General features: G+C 51.8%; 1 protein-coding gene across 5 annotated transcripts in view; it reads right to left on the bottom strand.

Annotated features, from left to right (window-relative positions):
• Nucleotides 1-5,617: 5,617 nt before the first annotated feature.
• LOC108309425 (SAP30 binding protein) overlaps nt 5,618-21,442 on the bottom strand; it is a 39,632-nt gene continuing 23,807 nt past the window's right edge. For 2 of the 5 annotated variants that reach the window (XM_017535760.2, XM_017535761.2), the window contains 9 exons: nt 17,958-18,000; nt 12,255-12,343; nt 10,020-10,111; nt 9,213-9,273; nt 8,718-8,769; nt 7,482-7,540; nt 6,635-6,694; nt 6,214-6,298; nt 5,618-6,050 (listed from right to left, as the gene is read on the bottom strand). In XM_017535760.2, coding sequence (XP_017391249.1) covers nt 5,869-6,050; nt 6,214-6,298; nt 6,635-6,694; nt 7,482-7,540; nt 8,718-8,769; nt 9,213-9,273; nt 10,020-10,111; nt 12,255-12,343; nt 17,958-18,000 — 723 coding nt within the window. In that variant the 3' untranslated portion in view covers nt 5,618-5,868. The remainder of the gene's footprint in view (nt 6,051-6,213; nt 6,299-6,634; nt 6,695-7,481; nt 7,541-8,717; nt 8,770-9,212; nt 9,274-10,019; nt 10,112-12,254; nt 12,344-17,957; nt 18,001-21,442) is intronic. The other 3 variants (XM_037741046.1, XM_017535763.2, XM_017535762.2) reach the window with 3 other exon arrangements.

Here is a 21,442-nt window from a genome sequence, read left to right as displayed (position 1 = left end):
GTTTCACCATGTTGACCAGGATGGTCTCGATCTCTTGACCTCGTGATCCACGCGCCTCGGCCTCCCAAAGTGCTGGGATTACAGGCGTGAGCCACCGAGCCCGGCCCCCTTTTTACATTTTTTATTTATTTTTAATTTTTTTTTTTGAGACAGAGTCTCACCAGGCTGGAGTGCAGTGGCATGATCACAGCTTACTGCAAACTCCGCCTCTTAGGTTCAAGTAATTCTCCTGCCTCAGCCCCCCGAGTAGCTGGCAGTACAGGTGCATACCACCACACCTGGCTAATTTTTGTTTTTTTAATAGAATTGGGGTTTCAACATTTGGCCAGGCTGGTCTCAAATTCCTGACTTCAGGTGATCTGCCCACCTCAGCCTCCCAAAGTGCTGGGATTACAGGTGTGAGCCACTGTGCCCAGCCCCTTTCTACATTTAATAGATGTCTTTCTGACTAAAAGAAAAAAAAGGCCGGGCTTGGTAGTTCACACCTATAATCCCAGAACTTTGGAAGGCCAAGGTGGGCGGATCACCTGAAGTCAGCAGTTCAAGGCCAGCCTGGCTAACATGGTGAAATCCTGTCTCTACTGAAAAATACAAAAATTAGCTGGGTGTAGTGGTAGGCGCCTGTTATCCCAGCTACTTGGGAGGCTGAGGCAGGAGAATCACTTGAACCCAGGAGGCGGAGGTTGCAGTGAGCCTACTGCACTTCAGCCTGGGCCATAGAGCGAGACTCCATCTCAAAAACAAAAATAACTTTTGAGGAACTGCCATACTGTTTTCCACAGCAGTTGCACCACTTCACAATCCCATCAGCAGTGCACATGGTTAATTTTTCTCACTTAGTTATCAATTTCAGAGCAAGGAGTAGATACATTCAAGTCTAATGGTGGCAAGTACATTTTTTTTCAAATTATCACAATAAATGAATGGATTATGTGCTCAATAGTTTACAATTCATTGGAGGCTGGGTGCAGTGGCTCACACCTGTAATCCCAGCACTTAGGGAAGCCGAGGCAGGCAGATCACCTGAAGTCAGGAGTTGGAGACCAGCCTGGCCAACATGGCAAAATGCAATCCCTACTAAACATACAAAAATTAGCTGGACCTGGTGGCACGTGCCTGTAATCCCAGCTACTCAGGAGGCTGAAGCGGGAGAATCGCTTGAATCCAGGAGGCAGAGGTTGCAGTGAGCCAAGATCACGCCATTGCACCTCACCCTGGGTGACAAAGGAAGACTCTGTCTCAAAACAAACAAACAAAAACACAAAACAAAACAAAATTAAAAAGCCAATTCATTGAACTCATTCTTCCTTTATGTTCAAATGTAACCAAATCCGGCCAGTAGGAGATCCCTTCACACTGGCTTCTTTGACCTTTTTGACTGACTTCTGTGTCTTCCCTGCTTTCTAGAACTGCCCCTTTCCTACTTAGATTTCAGGATCAGCTCTTTCTCCAAGGGGTCCTAGCTTGGTTCCTTTCAGCAGGGAATGGTATTAGAGACCAAGATGTGAGTACTGTGTACTGGATGCTACTAGAGAGACCAAGATGTGAGTACTGTGTGCTAGATGCTACTAGAGAGACCAAGATGTGAGTACTGTGTGCTGGATGCTACTAGAGAGACCAAGATGTGAGTACTGTGTGCTGGATGCTACTAGAGAGACCAAGATGTGAGTACTGTGTGCTGGATGCTACTAGAGAGGCCAAGATGTGAGTACTGTGTGCTGGATGCTACTTGGGTGTCATTGCTTCTGGGAGGTTTTTTTTTTTTTTTTTTTTTTTTTTTTTGAGACGGAGTTTCACTCTTGTTACCCAGGCTGGAGTGCAATGGCGCGATCTCGGCTCACTGCAACCTCCGCCTCCTGGGTTCAGGCAATTCTCCTGCCTCAGCCTCCTGAGTAGCTGGGATTACAGGCATGCGCCACCATGCCCAGCTAATTTTTTTTGTATTTTTAGTAGAGACGGGGTTTCACCATGTTGACCAGGATGGTCTCGATCTCTTGAACTTGTGATCCACCCGCCTCGGCCTCCCAAAGTGCTGGGATTACAGGCTTGAGCCACCGCGCCCGGCTTATTACAATTATTTTTTAGAGATGGCGTCTTGCTGTTGCCCAGGCTGGAGTGTAGTGGCAAAATCTTGGCTCACAGCAGCCTCCAAGTCCTGGGCTCAAGGGATCCTCCTATCTTAGCCTCCTGAGTTGTTAGAACTACAGGTGAATGCCCCCACGCCTGGCAATTATTATTATTTGAGATAGAGTCTCCGTCTGTTGCTCAGGCCGGAATGCGGTGGCACTATCTTGGCTCACTGCAACCTCCACCTCCCAGGTTCAAGCAATTTTCTTGTTTTAGCTTCTCAACTAGCTGGGACTACAGGTGTGCACCACCATGCTCGGCTGATTTTTGTATTTTTAGTAGAGATGGGGTTTCACCATGTTGGCCAGGCTGGTCTCAAACTCCTGGCTTCAAGGGATCCACCTGCCTCGGCCTCCCAAATCGTTAAGATTACAGGCATGAGCCACTACGCCCAGTTATTTTTTATACTAGAGTTTATTACATGCATTGTTTGATAACTTTTCATTTAATCTCTCCTACTCCAAATCTATCCATGGAGATTTTTTTTTTTTTTTTTTTTTTTTAGAGCAATGGCACAATCTTGGCTCACTGCAAGCTCTGCCTCCCAGGTTCAAACTATTCTCCTGCCTCAGCCTCTCAACTAGGTGGGGTTACAGGCATGGGCCACCACACCTGGCTGTTTTGTTTTGTTTTTTTCTTTTAAATTTAGTAGAGATGGGGTTTCACCATGTTGGTCAGGCTGGTCTTGAACTCCTGACTTCAGGTGATCCACCCACCTCAGCCTCCAAAGTGCTGAGATTACAGGCGTGAACCACTGTGCCCAGCTCAATAGCCCTTAAAAAAATCTTTTATTATAGAGATTTCCAAATATATACAAAATTAAAAAGAATATTGAACCTTTCTGTAACTATCACTGAACTTCAATGATTCTCAATGAACAGCCAATTGACAGGCAGCCCTTTGGAATCGAGCCCCAGAAGGCTTTAGTGATGCAGCTTACAGGTTGGAAACATCAGTTCAGTGAGCATAGGAGCAGGGACCACACCTTTGGAAGATGAATAAACTCACCTCTCCTTCCATCCCTCCATTCCCCAGTCACCTGAGTACTCATCTCACGCTAGGCACTGGGGCATAGGATTATTTATGCCTGCTTTGTTTCTGCTTACGAGAACTAGAAGACACGAGCTATTTCTTTTTTTTTTTTTTTTTTGAGACAGAGTTTCACTCTTGTTACCCAGGCTGGAGTGCAATGGCGCGATCTCGGCTCACCGCAACCTCCGCCTCCCGGGTTCAGGCAATTCTCCTGCCTCAGCCTCCCGAGCAGCTGGGACTACAGGCACGTGCCACCATGCCCAGCTAATTTTTTGTATTTTTAGTAGAGACGGGGTTTCACCATGTTGACCAGGATGGTCTCGATCTCTTGACCTCGTGATCCACCCGCCTCGGCCTCCCAAAGTGCTGGGATTACAGGCGTGAGCCACCGCACCCAGCCGACACGAGCTATTTCATCCCGTTTGTGGGCAGAGGTTACAAGGCAGTAAGGCGTGATCCTGAAAGCAAGGGGGTGCACTGAGCATTAAGAAAGGAGCGCCCACCTGCCCAGCAGAGTCGGGAATTATAGAAACCTGAGACACACCTTGGGTTTCTACATATGCCAGGTGGGGAGCTAAATGAATCCCGATGCCCACCCAAGATCAGAGCCCTAGGAAGAGAGGAAAGGGGGCGTGTGGGTGGGTGACAGTAGAAGCTGTAGACAGAGTTCTCTGGTGAGCAGAGACACACTGGACAGAAACAACTTTGGCCCTAGTGCCTGGGCCATCCATCCCCAACAGGAACAGTTCACACAGCTCTGGGCCATCCTTGATGGGACTAAGGTGGGCAAGCACCATTTTCATTTCCTCTTCTATAGAAGAGGAAATGAAAGTCCAGGATTAAAAACCTTGACCCAACTCAGGAGGCTGGTAAGGGGCACAACAGTTTCAGCCTGGGGCTGCCCGACTCTAAGCCTGTGTTCATTCTCCAGGCCCCCCATCTCTGGGGCCCCGCAGGAGACACAGTCATTACTGCTTTAAGTGGACAGGTGAATGGCAGGGCTGGAGCCGCCCCAAGGAAAGCCAGTAGGGGAAAGAACTGCCAACCCCACCCCTCCAACAAAGAGCACGAGGGCACAGGCCAGGAGTTTGCTTCTCTCCTTGGTCAACAACAACAAAATTGGACTTAGCCAACAACAAACACTGGCAGGAACTTTACAGCTTATAAAGCTTTTGCTAAGTCATCTCCGGTTCCTCCCAGCGACCTTACGATGCTTTATCACTGTCTGAGGGGTCCTGGCCTGGTTCCTTTCAGCGGTGATTTCAGAGAACAAACAGGCTTACAGAGGGAAGGGCTGGAGACCACACAACTGGTTTTAAACTGGGAATCCAGACCAGAAGTGCCAGCTCCAGGTCTACTGCCCTTTCCAAGGTGCCACGGTGCCTCCCGCAAAACCTGCACAGTGCCCTTGGCTAATGAGGGGCCCCTGTTGGAGGTCACAGGGCAGGAAGCCTTTTCAGAGTCCCTCTGGGGGATGAGTGGACAGCAGCTCCTCTCCCCAGAGCTTCAAAGCCCCATCAAGGAAGGGGTGAGAGCTGACCTCCTGAAGTGCCCAAGTGTGTGTGTCGGGGGAGTGGACTTGATTTCTTGATTTTCATTTTTAAAACACCTCATGCACAGAGTTCCTTATATTTCCCAGGTCCCACTGGAGTACCAGCTGCAAGTTCAGAACCACCTTTCAAAACCTCTGCCCACCCGCTGAAAGCAACACGGCCCTTCACAGTCTGGCTTCCTTCTGCTGACACACAGCCCTTCCGCTCCAGTGGTGAGTCGCCAAAGATCATGAAGGGTAAACGGTCTCCTCTGGACTCCTAGTCTGGGAAACCCGTTTCAGCCCAGGCAGGGAGCCCAGTGGCCACTAGTGCTGCCCAGGGGCTGCTGTGGGGCAGAGATAACATGCAGAGGAAGGGTGGGGTGGTAGGAGCCCTCCCAGGAGCAGGGCTTGCCCGTAAACAATGAGCTGCCACCTGGCCTGGGCAGGAGGTGATTCATCTCCCCCGCTGCTCAGCTCTGGCTGGCTGTGCTCACTGGGCACCAAGGGACTGGGGCAGCCTTGGCCAGGCACGGACGCCTCCCTACTCCCTGCATAGGTTGGAATCTCACCCCAGCCTTTCTAGAAACTGGCTTGACTTCAAAATTCTGGGTGTGTCCAAAAAGGGGTTTGGTGTGGGGAGTACTCAAGTGCACCCGAGGGAGCACAGCTAGGCCATCACCTGAGAACTGGCTGGGTTTTGCGATCAAGGTGGCAGACGGCACGAACATGGGGCTCGGGGTCTCCTGTCTGTCCATGGCCAGAGGCATATATGGATAACAACGGCGACCTCTTGGGCCCCTCCAAACAGTGTCCCAGGCCTCCATCACCCTATTGTCAACCCTGAGGCAGTAGTCCCAACCAAAATGGGGCACATATGAGCTTCAACATTTGCCTGCAAACAGAATGCAGGAGAGGCAGTGCATCTGAGATGCCAAGAGGTAAAAATACGGCACTTTTAATGGGCAACAGATCCCAGGTGGTGCGTGGACAGACCCTGTCCACAGTGCCCGGCTCCCACGCTGCATGTCCTTCTGGATGGAATGCCACAAAGAAGTTCCTCTCAGGTGGCATCTGCGGAGCAGTTCCCAGTCCTGAAATATACAAAGTGGCACCTCCCATTGGGCAGTGGTCACTGGGCTGCATAGTCCTTTCAAGTCCTAGGGTAGCCCCTCAGGTCACTGCTTGGCCTTCTTCACAATAGTGCCCACAGCAGAGATGACGGTGGTCTTGGAGCCGCTGGCGCTGGTGGTGACCGTGACAACAGCTGGCAGGGTGGCCGTGGTGGTGAGGATGGTGGGCTGGGCTATCGTTGTCACTGGGATGGCCGAGTCCCACTTGCTCTTTCTCTTTTGAGCATCTGGAGAAAAAGCAAGAGAAGTCAGGATCACGATCCACCAAGGAGTGGGTGCCCTCTTTCCCTTCCCCTAGCGGGCCAGCAGGGGCTTAGGAGCAGAAACCGAAGGGGCCCATCCCAGGCTCCATGTGTGGGTGGAAGGAGGCAGGGCATCTCTGCAATCTACCTGCAACAGCTGTGCTGGCGGTGGTAGTGGTGGTGGCCGTGGCATTGGTTGTGGTGCCTTTCTTGGTGCCTGTCACAAATTCAATCTGAAGAGGGAGAAGGAAGAGAATCAGGCCGGGCAAAGCTGGGTGTCCACAGCCTTTCGCCATCTGTCAGCTCCTGGGGGACAGGAGCTTGGCACTTACACAAAGGAGGCATTGGAAATCAACTCTGCTGTGACCATCTGGGGGAGGGTGAGGCGTCTAAGAAGAACCCGAAGGGGCTTTTCACTCTTAAAAAACTTTCCAAACAGTACCGGATCCCTCCCGGCATCACCAGGTCTCTGTACATCCCAGCACCCCCCACCCACCGCCCCACCTCATATGCCCAGAACCGTTTGGCCAGGCCCCTCCTCCTCACACCCAGGAGGAGGCGGCGCCCGCCCGCACAGGGGAAGGACAGCTCCGGTCCCCAGGCGCTGCAGACACGTCCCTGCAACAAGCCTGGGGTTTGGAAGGGAGAGGGAAAGAGAGAGAAGGGAGATTCAATGAAGGTTTAAGAATGAGAAACCCCAATTATCCCCTTGAACCAGCTCCCACATTCCTGGCCCAGCAGCCAGTGCCTCCAGAGGGCCACCAGCATGCCCAGGCCCACAGCCCCTCTGCCTGGGGGTGAGGGAAGCGGTCTGGAGGCTGCAGCTGCTTGAGGATGGTCAGGCCCAGCCAGAGGTGGAAGGAGCTGGTGTTCTGAGGCCCAGCTCCAGGACTCTGGTCACAAAGGGAACAATGCCCAGAGACAAGGCTTTGGTCTCACAGCCAAACTGATGCTCCCTGAAAAACCCAGACCACACTGCTGGGGAACAAGTGGCACTCAGGGTCCTAACAGGGGACCTAATAGGCAACACCCAGGCGGGCCAATGGGGTCAGCTCTGGAGGCCAAGAAACTCACCGAGCAGAGCAAGCTGGGCCTGGCACTGTCTCAGGGAACTATTTCCCTCCCTTCAGGTCGGAGAGGGCACCCATGACCCGAAGCAGACAAAGCCCCCCAAGGCTCTGCAATTGTGGGGGCACAATGTAGCAAACAAGACACCAAGGGCGAGGCAGCAGACGAGCGCCGTGAGCCCAGCAGGCCTGCTCAGTGCACAGGCCCTGCTGAGGGGGTCAGAGCCTCGCCAAGCGATGACATGGGGTCAGGGTGGGGGGCAGTCTGGACAACCTCTGGGCTCAGCCAGCAGGACCCACGCACTCCACACATCTGCCTTTTTCATCTACGAGGTCTGCCATCACTTACTTTTGTTCGCTCCTTTTTGGCCTTTTCCAATTTGTCCATCTCGATCTTCTGGGCCTTGGCTATGAAGACAAGAGAAGCTGTTACCAAGGCAGCCCTGGAGCAGCTCTGGGCTGAGGGTGCCTACTCTGATTCCTGCATTCTTCTCACTGGGCTGTCCTTTGTGCTAGGCAAAATGAAGCCAGCCCTTGGTCAGCGCGCAGCAGGGGCCTTCAGCTCCAGGGCTTGAGGGCTGCATGCCCTGCGCCTGCGTCTGGAAGGGCCAGCTACTCCGGAGCTCCAGTGAACTGCTGCACAGGGGCATAGAGGCCTAATGGGGACTACCTTCCTACTGACTGAGAGAAGCTGGAATGAGAGATTATGATGTAAAATGTTGGCAATGAATTCAAATTAAAAGACAAAATTCATGAGGGCCAAACAAAGCACCTCTACAGGCCCGTGGGCTGCAGAATCGGGACCTACAGTCTGGGGGTTTGGGCCTTCTGACGTTCCTCCAGTTCTCCCAAACTGGTACCTTAAGAATAAGCCGTGCTTGCCGGGTGCGGTGGCTCACACCTATAATCCCAGCACTTTGGGAGGCCAAGGCGGGTGGATCATGAGGTCAAGAGATCAAGACTATCCTGGTCAACATGGTGAAACCCTGTCTCTACTAAAAATACAAAAATTAGCTGGGCGTGGTGGCATGCGCCTGTAGTCCCAGCTACTCGGGAGGCTGAGGCAGAAGAATTGCTTGAACCCAGGAGGTGGAGGTTGCGGTGAGCCGAGATTGTGCCATTACACTCAAGCCTGGGTAACGAGAGAAACTCCGACTCAAAAAAAAAAAAAAAAGAGTAAGCCGTGCTCCCACTGACCTAGGAGCATTCTGCCTACACCTGCCTGGCCCCTAAGCCTCCTCAAATCTCAGCTTGAATACAGTTTCAGCAGCGAGGCCTTTCCATCCCTCTGGCCAGGTTAGATGACCCTCCTTGCCAAAGCTCCCTGTACCCAGCAACTCCGTCATCATCAACATTCATTGATGCTGGCATTACTGGTGTGATGTTCCGTCTTCTTTGCTGTGGCATAAGCCTCTTGAGTCAGGGGTGGGTCTATCTCATTCAGGTCTGTACCCAGCCCCTCCCTTGAACATGGCCTGATGTAGAGGAGACCCTGAAACATGTATCACCTGGATAACCAACTGACTAAATAAAGGGACAGTCGGGTGGGTGGATGAGGTATGGGGGAGGAGAGACGAAAGGCTACCTAATGCCTCATAGTATGAGTCCTCAGACCAGCCATGGGGATCAAACATATCCTGCAAAGGAAAAGGCGAAAGTTGCAGTTAGTAGGAATCATTAGATGACAAATGATTCAGAAACCTAAGTTCCATACCCGAGTTTTTCTATGGAGGTTCCTGGCCTGGGGTCCCCTGACCCGGGGCTCGGCTGTCATTCTTGGACTCTAGCCAAGGGCAGTCAGCAAGTGCGAAAGAATACGGGAGCACGATGCCCCTGTCCAGCAACCCCCAGGGGGGCCTACAACAGCAGCAGGTCCACACATGGCCCTGTCAGGGGCCAGGCACCAGGACGACCACCGGAATCTCTTTATCGGACTATTTCAGAATAGGGACTTAAACCAAAGAGATGGGGACTGTGCTTTTCAATCAGCAGTGCCACTCCATGGACCTTTCTGTTGCTGCAGGTCAAATCCCATGGCCTGGTGTCCCCATCACCCTCCAGCCCCGTGTGCCAGACGCACCTTTGGATAGTTGGTGCCAAGCTCGTCAATGGCACAGAACTGGATCAGCTTCTCGTAGATGCTGAAAGAATAGCACGGGTGCTGAGCAGGCACAAGTCCACATCCCTGCACGACACCTGAACCATCCAGCTCACTGGGCTGATACAAAACCTTCAAAACCTTTAAACCCAGCTCAGTGGTTCTAAGCAACCTTCCTGATGGCCCTCCACCCTCCCAGGGAGACGGACCTGTTAACTAGGGGCCGGGAAGAGCATGGGGTCAAGGTGATGGCTAAGTTTTGTCTCACTGACCTTCAGTCTGCATGGCTGGGTTGGGCTCACCACACTCAGGCCCACACACAAGACATGCTCTTTCCTGGGTATGTCACTAGCTTGTGCATTAAATGGAATAAGACCAGACATAGCTCTGGTCCTAAGGCCTCTCACCTATATGCAAAAATCAGCTTTTTAGAGTTGGAAGATGAATCTACAGTAATTGTCCAGTCCAATTCCTTCCGTGAGGATAGAGGCCTTGAGAGGTCATGCGCTTTGGGCTCAGAGGAGGGACAAGAACTCAGCTAGGTCTCCCTCATCCCAGCCTAGGTCTCGCTATGTACTGCTTTATGTGTTTCGTCTCGATCTTGAATGGCAAGCCTCTGGCTGGGTTAATGCAATCTGCTGTGTCTAGCAGGCACTCAGTGTAATGACAAGTGTGGGTGATGGTTTGGGCTCAGGGCTTTTCCTCACCACCTCCTTGGGAACGTCTCAGCCCTTAGGTCAACATAAATAACTCAGTAAACTCTGCAGGCTCAACTCAAGGTAAACTTACCTGGGGTTCCGAAATTCTTTCTTCCTTTGGATAATGTAGTTCATATCCATTCCCTCCTTTATCTTTCGTTCATAAAGCTTCTGGATCTTGTCCTATGGAAGAGGAGCAGAGGGTGCATATGACAGAAGCCCAGGTCCCTCCACTGTCCCAGCGCCTGGTCACCAGTGCTGTGTGCAGCATGAAGGTGAGGCTCCAGAGCCATGCAAAGCCCAGCTTGACCTTATGTTAAAATTTAACCTCCTCTTTCTCCACCCTGCCTTTGCCCAGAGCTGCACACAAGTAGGATAAACTCAGACCAGGCTGCTTCCATTGCTGAGGTTTCCTGACGCCCTCCTGATGACAGTATAGTGAGCAGTGAAAAGATCACAGCAGAGGAGCCACAGAGAAAATAATGAAGAAAGCCCCAACCGGTTAATCAGTTCCAGAATCATCCAAAGAAGCGTTCAGGGCATTGGTGTTGATACGCAGGGACTGAATCCTGGTTTTAAATTTTAACATGAGGTCAAATCCTTAGCAGAACTGTGACCCAGAGGAGACTTCGGAAGGGCTATGTCCTTTTGATGGGAGGCAGGAGTAGAGTTTTTTGGATCTGGTCTTGCAAACTTTTTATGGGGTGGCTCACAGGTAGCTGGTCCACACCAGTTTATTGACAGCATCAAGGACTGACTGCTTATCTCTCACCCAAGCTCCCCCACAGGTCGCTGCCTGGCTTTCAATGGGAGAGTGGAGAACCACCCGGAGGGATCCAAGCTTACCTACTGTGGCCAGTGCCATAGGTGTCCACAGCCCATGGAGATGATGCCTAAAGTAGATGGCATCAGCACAGCCCAGTGCCAAGATCTACCTACAGCCTCCCTTGCAGTGGGGGTTAAATATAGATTCTCCAGAAGGAAAACATCTGAGGCACTGCAGCTGCAAAAGCGGGTGGGCAGGCCTGAAGGGCCCAGGTGACAATATTTAGGACACATCAGGAGGGGTGATCCACTCCCCTTATTAGAGGCCGCATCTTTCTACTGAGACTGGCCAGAGCAAGTGCTGAACTGTAGAGAGGTCTGCGATATAATCGCCAAGACTGAAGAATCTCTTTCCTCCAAGCTATCTCCTCCAGCGTAATGGAGGGAGCCATATATAGAAGGCTCGGCAACTTGAGGAGGACCCATCTCTTACAGATGACTTGGCTGCATCTCCTGGGCCATTAGATCAGTTCTACCACCCCAGAGGAACTAAAATGTTTGCTCAAGTGGCATGGTTTGCACCATCAGGAGGCACATTCGGCACCGGAGGCTGTCGCTGCTGTCTCTGCTTGGCAGGTTGCTGGAGCTGTCCTTACAAGCTGGAGCTTGTTGTCTGCCTGCCTGGCATGGAAGGTGATGTGATTCTGGAGGGTGGTGGTGGGGAGACAACTCAGCAAGGGGAGGAGACTTCCAGGAAGGGAAGAGAATCTGCGCGGCATCCCTGGTCCTGACTCTGGCCCTTTCCCAGCTTGCTGCATTCTTTAGCCTCGGGTCCCATTAGTCATCCATCCGTTAGGGTGGTGCCATGGGCTTGCTGTGTAGTCGAAGGCACCCAGTGGTAGCTCTAGGATCAAAGGTGAAGCAGGTGGTCCAGGAGCCATGATTGTGCAGCCATGGCTGCCTGTTTTATTGTTCATCACAAGGGAACCCACAGAGGGACAAGGAGAGCCATGGGCTGAACCCCAGCTGTTCCCCAAGGGAGTGTAACTGCACTAAAAGCTTCTACTCCTTGGGATTTCAAATCTCCAGTCAGGTCTGCACATTCTGTCAGGCAAGAAGCTACTGAATCAGCATTTTAGAAATATATCAGGATAGAAAACTTTTAAGTGCTTGTGTTTTTTTATTTCTGTAATTTATTTTACATTCTGATGGTTCCTCAGTTTCTTAGCAAAGCTCCTTCTGAGAAGCTCCCATTGGCCCAGCACAGAGATCTCTGGGATGCACAGAGAAGGTTATTTTCTCTGCCTCTGCTTCGGACCTCACTGAGAGCAAGCCAGGGCTGCCCTGCTGGAGGAGCACCAGGGGACATGGCAGTGGGTGTAGGAGCCGACTCCCGAGATGAGGCTAATAGGAGGTAAAGCGGATCCTTCCCACCTGGCAGTTTCTTTATAGAAGCCTCAGTCCCTTTCCCTGCCATGGTCTCTTCAGGTTAAGACCTAACCAAACATGTAACCCAGGCTATTTAATCTATCCGGCCTCAGTAGCCAAGCCTCATGCTTACTTGTAAGTGATTTGAACATCTGCCAGGGGGTTCTGGCGGGATCTTGATTTCATCAGGCGACATGTTCCGAACTCTTTCAGAAAAGGAGGCTGTTGAGAGAAGAGGGAAAAATTCTGTAGGTGGGGGATCAGCACGAGGGACAGATATGGACAAAAAAACATGAGCACATAAAATGTTTTCAGGTAGGGATAAACACTATGAACACAGTACAACTGAGTGTTTGGGTGTGGCCTCTCTGAGGTGTCATCTGAATTGAGACTGAATGACCAAAAGGGGTGGGCCATGTGCCAGCTTGAGCAAAGAAAGTCCAGGTAGAGGGTACAACTGTATGCAGCAGTTAACTTTTTTCCTTTCATGCCTATAATCCCAACATTTTGGGAGGCCAAAATGAGCAGATCATTTGAGGTCAGGAGTGAGACCAGCCTGGCCAATATGGTGAAACCCTGTCTCTACTAAAAATACAAAAATCAACTGGCATGGTGACGCATGCCTGTAATCCCTGCTACTCGAGAGGCTGAGGCTCGAGAATCGCCTGAACCCAAAGGTGGAGGCTTCAGTGAGCCAAGATCGTGCCAATACACTTCAACCTGGGTGACAGAGTGAGACTCTGTCTCAAAAAAGGAAATAAAATACATAAAATAATAAATAAATAAATAAAGAGATGGGGGTTTTACTCTGTAACTCAGGCTAGAGTGTAGTGGTGCAATCATAGCTCACCACAACCTTGAACTCCTGGGCTCAAGCAATCCTGTCTCAGCCTACTGAGCAGCAAGGACTACAGGCGCATGCCACCACGCCTGGCTAATCTTAAAAGTTTTTGTAAAGATGGGGTTTCGTTATGTTGCCAAGGCTGGTCTTGAACTGTTAGATCAAGCCATACTCCTATCTCTGCCTCTTAAAGTGTTGGGATTATGGGTATGAGCCACTGTGCCCAGCCCATAATGGTAAACTTTTAAGGAAAGAGTCAGCAGTGTGCTGGTAAATGTCTAACCACCATGGGGATGGGGAAGTGGGGAGGCATCACTGGAGTGGGGATGGGGAGGGTGGAGGCGCTTGATCTGTATGATTTGCCATTTCTTATGGTGTAAATTCTCCTGCCATGGCCAAATTTAAGCTACCAAGGTGAAGTCACTGAACCCAGGGCCGGGAAGAGATGTGCACAATAGGCTCACAATGTGAACCAGCTCCAGCCTACATTGGGTGTGTCTCTGCCCAGGCTACAGGAGAAACAGAACTCAGGGTTCCCAAAGCATCCAAAATGGCCTTGTGCATAAATGATCTTTTATAGTTATTAGCTTAGAATCTTTTAAAAATAAACCAATCAACTTTCTCTTACCCACCTCATTCCTGAGAACAAAAGGCCTGATTCTGATGGGAAGAACCACAACCCCCAGGGGATAATTTCCTCAGAGATCTGCCACTGCCCAGCAGGTCTTGCTCTCTCCAGCCCCTTCCCAGCAGCTTCTGGCCACCCTGGCCCTGCAGTCCTGTATGGGATCGCTGGGACAATGTGCTGTTTGTTGTTAAGATTCTGTCTGTGCTCTTCAAAATACTCTCTCATGAAAAGGACCATACAATGAGCAAACAGCAGGCAGGGCAGGGTGGGGCAGGATGAAGAGAAAGAATGTACAAACCACCAACAACACTCAGCAAGCACTTACTGGGTACCTACTGTGTGCAGGCCCCAGCTAACCCCACTGCTGAGCTGCCCGGGCTGGCTTTGCACAGCCTGCCCCTTCTCCTCTCCCCAGGCTGGGTTATTATTTGCTTAGTAGATAAGGTGCTTTGATCTCCGCCTGGGGTTTCAGTTACCGTAAAGAATGCAGTGCTGAGGAGGGCTGGGGACAAGGCCCCCAGACTCTGCCAGTCCAGCTGCTGCAGGACAAGCCTATGCACACTGCAAATACACTCTGAGTCAGGGGTCGAGCCTGGGGCCATCCTAAAAACAAGACTTCAAGTGCTGATTTTCACTGCTGTCAATGGATTCTCGTTGGAAGCGCCCCAAGAACAGAACACTAACCTGCCATTTTGGGTGAGGGCAAGAGAACAAAGACTGGGTGACACATTGATCAGAGGTCCTGCCGCGGACCTCAGATGCCAGTGCAGCCCAAGAGCAGGGGACAGAGTGCTTCTCTTTGCCCAGCAGCTTCCTTTGGTCTGACTCCTCAAGCAAAGGTGACACCCAGATATGGCTGGAATTCAAGTCTCCTCCTGACTTCCTCCTTCCTCCCAGCGCCGGAATAGGTGACAGGGCTAAGCCTGTGGCTGCAAAAGCTGGTGGAGGGCGGAATCAGCTTAGGGGGAGCTGGTCCTGTCTCACAAGCAGCAGCAACAAAAGCAAGGAGGGCCCTGGCAGGCACTGGGCACATAAACAATCAGCGTTATGTTCTTCCCTGGGCTGGAGAGTTCGTATGTGTGCATGTGACAGAGACACAAAGAGTGCCCTTTGGCATTTGTCAGGAAAGGCTTTTGGAAAAACAGGGTGTGACCCTGTTGCCACAGCAACCCAGCCACACTCTGGGGCTCACATGGTATACAGTGTGATAAGAGGAGAGGAACCTCCCTGAAGCCCAGGGCTTGAAACAAGATAATTCCTAGGAAGTAGGCTGGCAAATAAAGGGAATTCAGGAAAACTAGATACAAATGTACAACACAGAGTTTGGAAGCAACCCTTCAATAATCCTCTCCTTCTTGAGTCCTGGAATGAATCTGAGTGGAAGACATGAGCCCCACATTTATTATGAGGAGACAGAGCCTCAAGCCATGTCCCAGGACACACATAGAGCAATGTGTCCACAGTCACTTGGAAGCAGTGCCTGGGTCTGTGGTGGCTACTGCCTGAGCCTGACGAGGGTTTTCTCAGAGGCAGCCGCACTTAGGACTTGAGAAGCCAGCTGTCAGCATGAGTTGCCCTGGTACGTACCCAAGTCAGACAACACCCATAGTGCCCACAGCTGCCAGGGAGGGATCTGCACAGGAGCAGCTAGTTGGACAGGCTGATGGGATGGAAGGGAGGGAGTGAGCTGGGGGCCCCAGGGGACAGTGGAGTATTTGCAGCTCCCAAGTGACACAGAGAACTCAACTGCACTGCCACACCAGCACCATTGCTCCAGGTTCAGGCGTGGGCATCAGCGAGGCCCTGGAGGGCACAGACAGGGTGTGCACGCTCGGCTCTGTCAAGGGGCTACAGAGCTGCAGATGCCTGTGGCTTGGCTTCTCTGCTCTCCTGCTTGTTCTGTTAAAGCTAGGGCTGTCTACACGCATGGACACATTTCTGGTAAGCAATGTGAGTCTTGACACCAGAGTGGACAAAAGAAACTTAGGCAGAGGGGCTGATATGCGCCGCCATCATGAATAGAAGCCACTCTGCCTTCAGCTAATTACGTCTTCAGTAAGAGGAGCTACACAAGCTACTTTTCAATGAGGAACGGCGAATCATTAAAATGATGCCGGTTAAAAATCCATTTGTGTGCTCCATGAGTGAATGAGTGAACTAACAGTGGAGCATCCCTACAGTGAAATATTACTTGGCTATACAAGGAAACTCTGGACATGCCCAACAACATGGATGAGCCTCGCAAGCGCTGTGCTGAGTGAGAAGCCACAGAGACTGCCACAGAGAGGGAGGGCCAACCCCACCAAGGGCTCTGGACTCAGATACCGGGAACTTCCCCTGGGTTGGGCTTTGGGAGCCACGCGAAAGGAGCTGGGGGGCTTTCTAAAAGGATTAAAGGCTGGGCTAGCACAGGACTTGATAATGTGTGCTGTTTTCCAGAAACAGAGTGTCCCTGCTCTCCCAAGTCACAAAAACCCTAGCTCCGTTTCTATCCCTGGTTCTCGACTGGGGGCAATTCTGCCCCAAGGGGACATTTGGCAATGTCTGGAGACGTGCATCATCCTCACACCTGCGGGAGGGAGAGTGCCTCCGGCATGTAGGAGTAGAGACCAAGGACACTGCTCTAACACCCTACAAAGCGCAGGACGGCCCCACAACAATCATCCAGCCCAAAGTGTCAGTAGGGCCAGGGCTACTATTTTCTGATTTACAGAAAATTCTCAAAAAGGCAAAGCTATAGTGAGGAGAGTGTAGATCACGACTTGCCTGAGGCTGAGGGAGGGAATCACCTGTAACAGGGTCCGGGCAAGAGGGAACATTTCAGAGTGATGGACATGTTCTGTATCATGATTGTAGTGCGGGCTAACGCAACTATACACATCTGTCAAAATTCATCAAATGGCACACTTAAAATTGGCAAATCTTACTCTATGTAAATTATACCTCAATAAAACTATTTCCAAAAAGCGGCAGAGACAGAAAAAGTGACAAGTTGGTCCTGGAAGTAGCTGAGGGCTGAGATGGCTGATGCCCACACACATTCCACCGCCTGCCCAGCACCACTAGCAAGAGCGAGGGCATCTGCATTGGCATGTGACAGGCTGCTTGCTGATCCCCGGCTGTGCAGTTTCTCAAAGTGAACAGCAGGGTCAGCTCGGGTGATGGTGGGGAGAAGAGGCTGAGGCTCCCATCCACACCCACCCCGTGGATCACCCACTTAGGGCAGGCCGTCGGCTTCCCAGCAGATGCACACTCTGCTTCCTCTGCCTTCAAAGCCAAATGTTGCACCCCTACGCACCACTTTATAAAGAGCAAACTCTAGATTTTAGGAAAATACTGTTTTTTATAGGATTTGAAAGACTCAAGCTCCATCAGAGAACTCAGGGATTAAGGCCCTCCTGCTGAGGGTCTGGGCTGCTCAGCATTTATCATGTTCCTACCCAATCCGTCTTCAAAAAACAAACAGAATGAACGATTCCCAGCTCCTTTAGTTCAGGAAAAGGAGAACAGGCTCCGGAGCACAACTCCCAGCAGAGAGGTCCTACTGGGAGAAGGCCTGGGTGGGAGGGTCTGAGCACTGGGGCAGCACTTCCAGGTGGTCCCTGGGCTCTGAACCTCCAGGGCTGGAGCCAGTAAGCCACTGCAGCAAGACTGTAGAAGGCAAAAGCCTGTTTGTGAAGATCAGCAGGATGGGCAGGGGAGCTGGTAATGGCTGCCAGAGAGGGAGGGCCAACCCCACCAAGGGCTCTGGACTCAGATACCGGGAACTCCCCCTGGGTTGGGCTTTGGGAGCCACGTGAAAGGAGCTGGGGGGCTTTCTAAAAGGATTAAAGGCTGGGCTAGCACAGGACTTGATAATGTGTGCTGTTTTCCAGAAACAGAGTGTCCCTGCTCTCCCAAGTCACAAAGAGCCCCAGACTCCAGGGCTGAGGTATGTTCCTGCCTGGGGACAAAGCAAAGTGCCAGCAGAGGCCACATGCTGGCTCCTTGAGCCGCATGCAGATGCCAGCAGAGACGGGGAGGAGGGGGCGCAAAGACAGAGGACAGGCCCGGGCACTAAGGGAAGCAGAGACCAAGACACGCTCCCAGCTGAAGGGGCCCTGAATTCCCTCTTGACAGTGCTGGCAACTGACCAAACCCAATAAAATGCCACCACAAATACGATTTCCAAAGAAGAACTGTTCCCTGGGCGTCTCACCCGGGGTATCCTAGGAAATGCCAAAGGCCTTGAGAGGGAGCCGAAGGGACCATGGTGTTCATAGCAGACAGAAGCCCTGTGGAGTGGCAGGCCTGGCATGGCCAGAAGCCAGGCCGCTAGGGGCAAGGCTGAGAAACGCGCCCCCCACCCCCGCTCCCCCAATACTCACCCACGAGTTCCTGGGGGTCTCGCTTTTCTGCTTCTGTATTATCCTGCAAAAGAGAAACAAATACAAGGAGGTAAGACTGGGGGTCCTGAGCCAGCTATTCTCTGCTGAGACCACTCAGGGTTCTTAAGGATGGAGAAAAGGTAAAAGCACCGCCAGGAACACTAAGGGTAAGCTGATGCCTCAGGGGCCTCTGGCACCCCCAAGCGTCCGAACCCTCTTCTTCCCGCGTCACAGCAGCCGGATGCTCCAGAGCCCCACGTTGGTCTCTCCTCCATGCCTCTTCAGTGACCAAACCCAACGCTGAGGAGAACACACGCTAGCAAGCCTGCCGCGGCCACCTGGACAACGTATGCCCTGCCTGTTGCGCTCTCCTGGGTCCGAGGAAAACATGCTTGAATAGAGTGCAGAGCTCAAGGCCCCAGCTAGCCCAGACACCACTGCCTCTACCACTGGTACCAAGGAAGCAAGAGGTGACTGCTTTGTAACAGCAGAGTCCTGAGATGAAAATGCAGACTAGTTGCTCCCAAGAGACTTTTCTTGTTTTTGGTTCAAAAAAGGGAGGCTTTATCATGAGGATAAAGGGGCAGCTCATGGAACCTCAGAGCAAGCATGCAGCGAACCTTCAAAGAACGACAGAACGGGGCTCCCGGAGAGGTTCTGGGCTCAAGGCAGCCTCTCTCTGGCTCTCAGCTCTCTTTACACTGGCTTTATACTCCTTTCAAAGAAAAGCTTCCTCCAATCCTGAATGCAAACACTGTCCCATGACAGTCACGTTCACAGGTCCTGCAGAAACCTGAGAGCAAGGCTAGACATTTTCTGGATTTCACTGCTCCACAGCAAATGTTTCATCTAAACCAAACTCAATGTTGAGAAGGCCATGGTCCAAGCCCCAAGTCACATGTCTTCCCTTGCCTCCATTGTCCCAAGTGTAAAATGGCAAGAACACACCTGTTTCCCCCATTTCTGGGTTGCTGACACCCAGCCCCTCAAACCCAGTTAGATCAACAATCTCAAAGGCCACACTTGCTAACGATCAGAAGAGCAGAAGCAGAGTTCAGAGAAAGTTGTAGGACACCAGGTCCTTTCCCTCTGATCAGTGAGGCAGGAGAGACAGGAAGCACCCTGCACAAGACCTTCTTGAGGACAAGCGCAGAGCTCCGCAGGCTCCACTTACACAAAGACATGGCACACCACGCCAGGGCTCAAAAGGAGGGTGCCAGGGAGGCCACCCAGTTCTCCACCCTGAGCCTAGACTCAGTCTTAGACCCCTTCCCAAAAAGTCCCTCCTGATGCCAGGACAGGCCAAATTCCCCATTCCTCTGAACACTGCAGCTATTCTTTCAACCTGGCGGGGCACCACATCCAGGCCAGGCTGCTTAGTAACCGTCTCTTTGAGCCACTGCCCCCTGCCAATCAGGTGGGCAAAGAGGAGGCTGGGAGCGGGCAGGGAGGCGCGCCTGGAGGACTGCCACGACAACTTCAGGTTGTAGTCATAAATCAGCGGCTCTACAGAGACTGCCAGTCTCTCAGGGGACCAACAACAATGCCTTTGCAGCAGTGACTCTGAAGAAACCAATGTTCCAGAGTGTAACAAAACATGGGGCTGTGAAATGTCCTTAAATTTTTCCTCTAGGGAACAGCTTTTTGGGTGCTAATTATGGGAAAACATCAGCTCCTACCTCCCCGCTGCCAGCTGGCTGATCATACAGGACTGTCCATTCATTAAGTCTTCCTCCAGCCCCCACTCACCCTTCCCCAAGGTTCCACACCACACCATACCCACCCCTTCTCATGGACTCACTGCAGAAGCCCAATCCCCACACAGGGAGTCTACCGCATCTACACAGAGCCACAGGAAGTATCACCAAACACGCAATGGCTCTTCAAAGGGAAACACACTTGCCACTTCAGGGGCTCCTTAGGTAAAGTAAGTGGCCAGGAGCCTCCCCGTGGCTTCTTGTGGCTTTTGTGACCCTGGAGATGGAAAGGTGTGTGGGGTATGTGTGCTGCCAGGCCCAGCTGAGGTTGTTGAGTCACGTCTCTGGAAGAAAAGAGATGATGGGGCAAAATCACAGGAAGTATTTTATCCCTTTTAGTCTTTCCCTTTAGCTTGGTTCTCCAGTCCCCACCCCCAATTATTCCTTCTATGCCTAACACATAAATATACCGGGTAGTTGGGTTTCAATTTGACAACTAGTCTGGACTTTCCTTTTCTATCCTCTTAGTACAAAAAAAGTGTGTGGCATGCCCAGGGCATACCCTAAGCTCACAATACTAGGACTCTAATTTAGTCCTGAACTTGAGGCCCAGAAATGAGGCCCACCCAATTTCCCAGCAGCAGAATCCAGCTCCGCAGGCCCTCCACCCTCAGTGCCTCTGAACAAAGTACTAACCAACGGACCATGTACCCGACTCCAAGGTCAAGAAGATTCTTCTGCCTTACGAGAACCCGTTAAACCAAACGCATGAAGTAGCCTGGACAGTTTGGAAGCCACACGCATGCTCAGGAAGTGGCCAGAGCTGCGCTAAGGTCTCCTAAGAAGACTCTGGAATCTGTGTTGGTTCAGATTCCCATTGGTGTCACAGGCACCCTTGGGACCTAGAAGGCTCTGGAGAATCAAGCTGGGAATCTGCCTCCTGCGGCTATACCTTGTCATGTTTAGAATGTGATTCTTCTGCCCTCTGAGTCCAACAAGCTGGGCTGTGAGCTTGCTGAGCCCTGGGCGCCTCTGTCACTGTGCCGAGTTTCTCCTGAAGAAGAAAGACAACAATCTAAGTTCTCTGGATCCTAAAGTGCCCACTTGGCCAGGCATGGTGGCTCACGCCTATAATCCCAGCACTTTGGGAAGCTGAGGGGGGCCAGACTGCTTGAGCCCAGGAATTTGAGACCAGCCTGTAGTCCCAGCTACTTGGGAGGCTGAGACAGGAAGACCACCTGAGTCAGGGAGGTCAACGCTACAGTGAGCTATGATCATGCCACTGCACTCCAGCATGGGTGACACAGGGAGAACCTGGAATACCTCAGAGCTGCTTTTTAGTGCCATTTCCACACCACCATCCACTGAATCAAGTTTCATCCAATGAAAGCGGCCTCTATTCAAACAGTAACCATATTCGTCTATAATGACCTCCACCACGGGGAGGACAGGCCTAAAGAGACACCTTCTTACCAGTCATGTCTCAGACACCAGGCATTCGGTATCAAAAATGAGGCCGGGCACCATGGCTCAAGCCTATAATCCCAGTACTCTGGGAGGCCAAGGCAGGCGGATCACAAGGTCAGGACTTCAAGACCAGCTTGACCAACATGGTGAAACCCAGTCTCTACTAAAAATACAAAACTTAGCCGGGCATGGTGGCGTTTGCCTGTAGTCCCAGCTACTTGGAAGGCTGAGGCAGGAGCATCACTTGAACCCTGGAGGTGGAGGTTGCCGTGAGCCAAGATCATGCCGCTGCACTCTAGCCTGGGTGACAGAGACTCTGTT

This window comes from Cebus imitator, unplaced genomic scaffold, assembly GCF_001604975.1.
Source record: "Cebus imitator isolate Cc_AM_T3 unplaced genomic scaffold, Cebus_imitator-1.0 Scaffold93, whole genome shotgun sequence".
Lineage (NCBI taxonomy): Eukaryota > Metazoa > Chordata > Mammalia > Primates > Cebidae > Cebus > Cebus imitator.
This window is presented reverse-complemented; position numbering and strand designations above follow the sequence as displayed.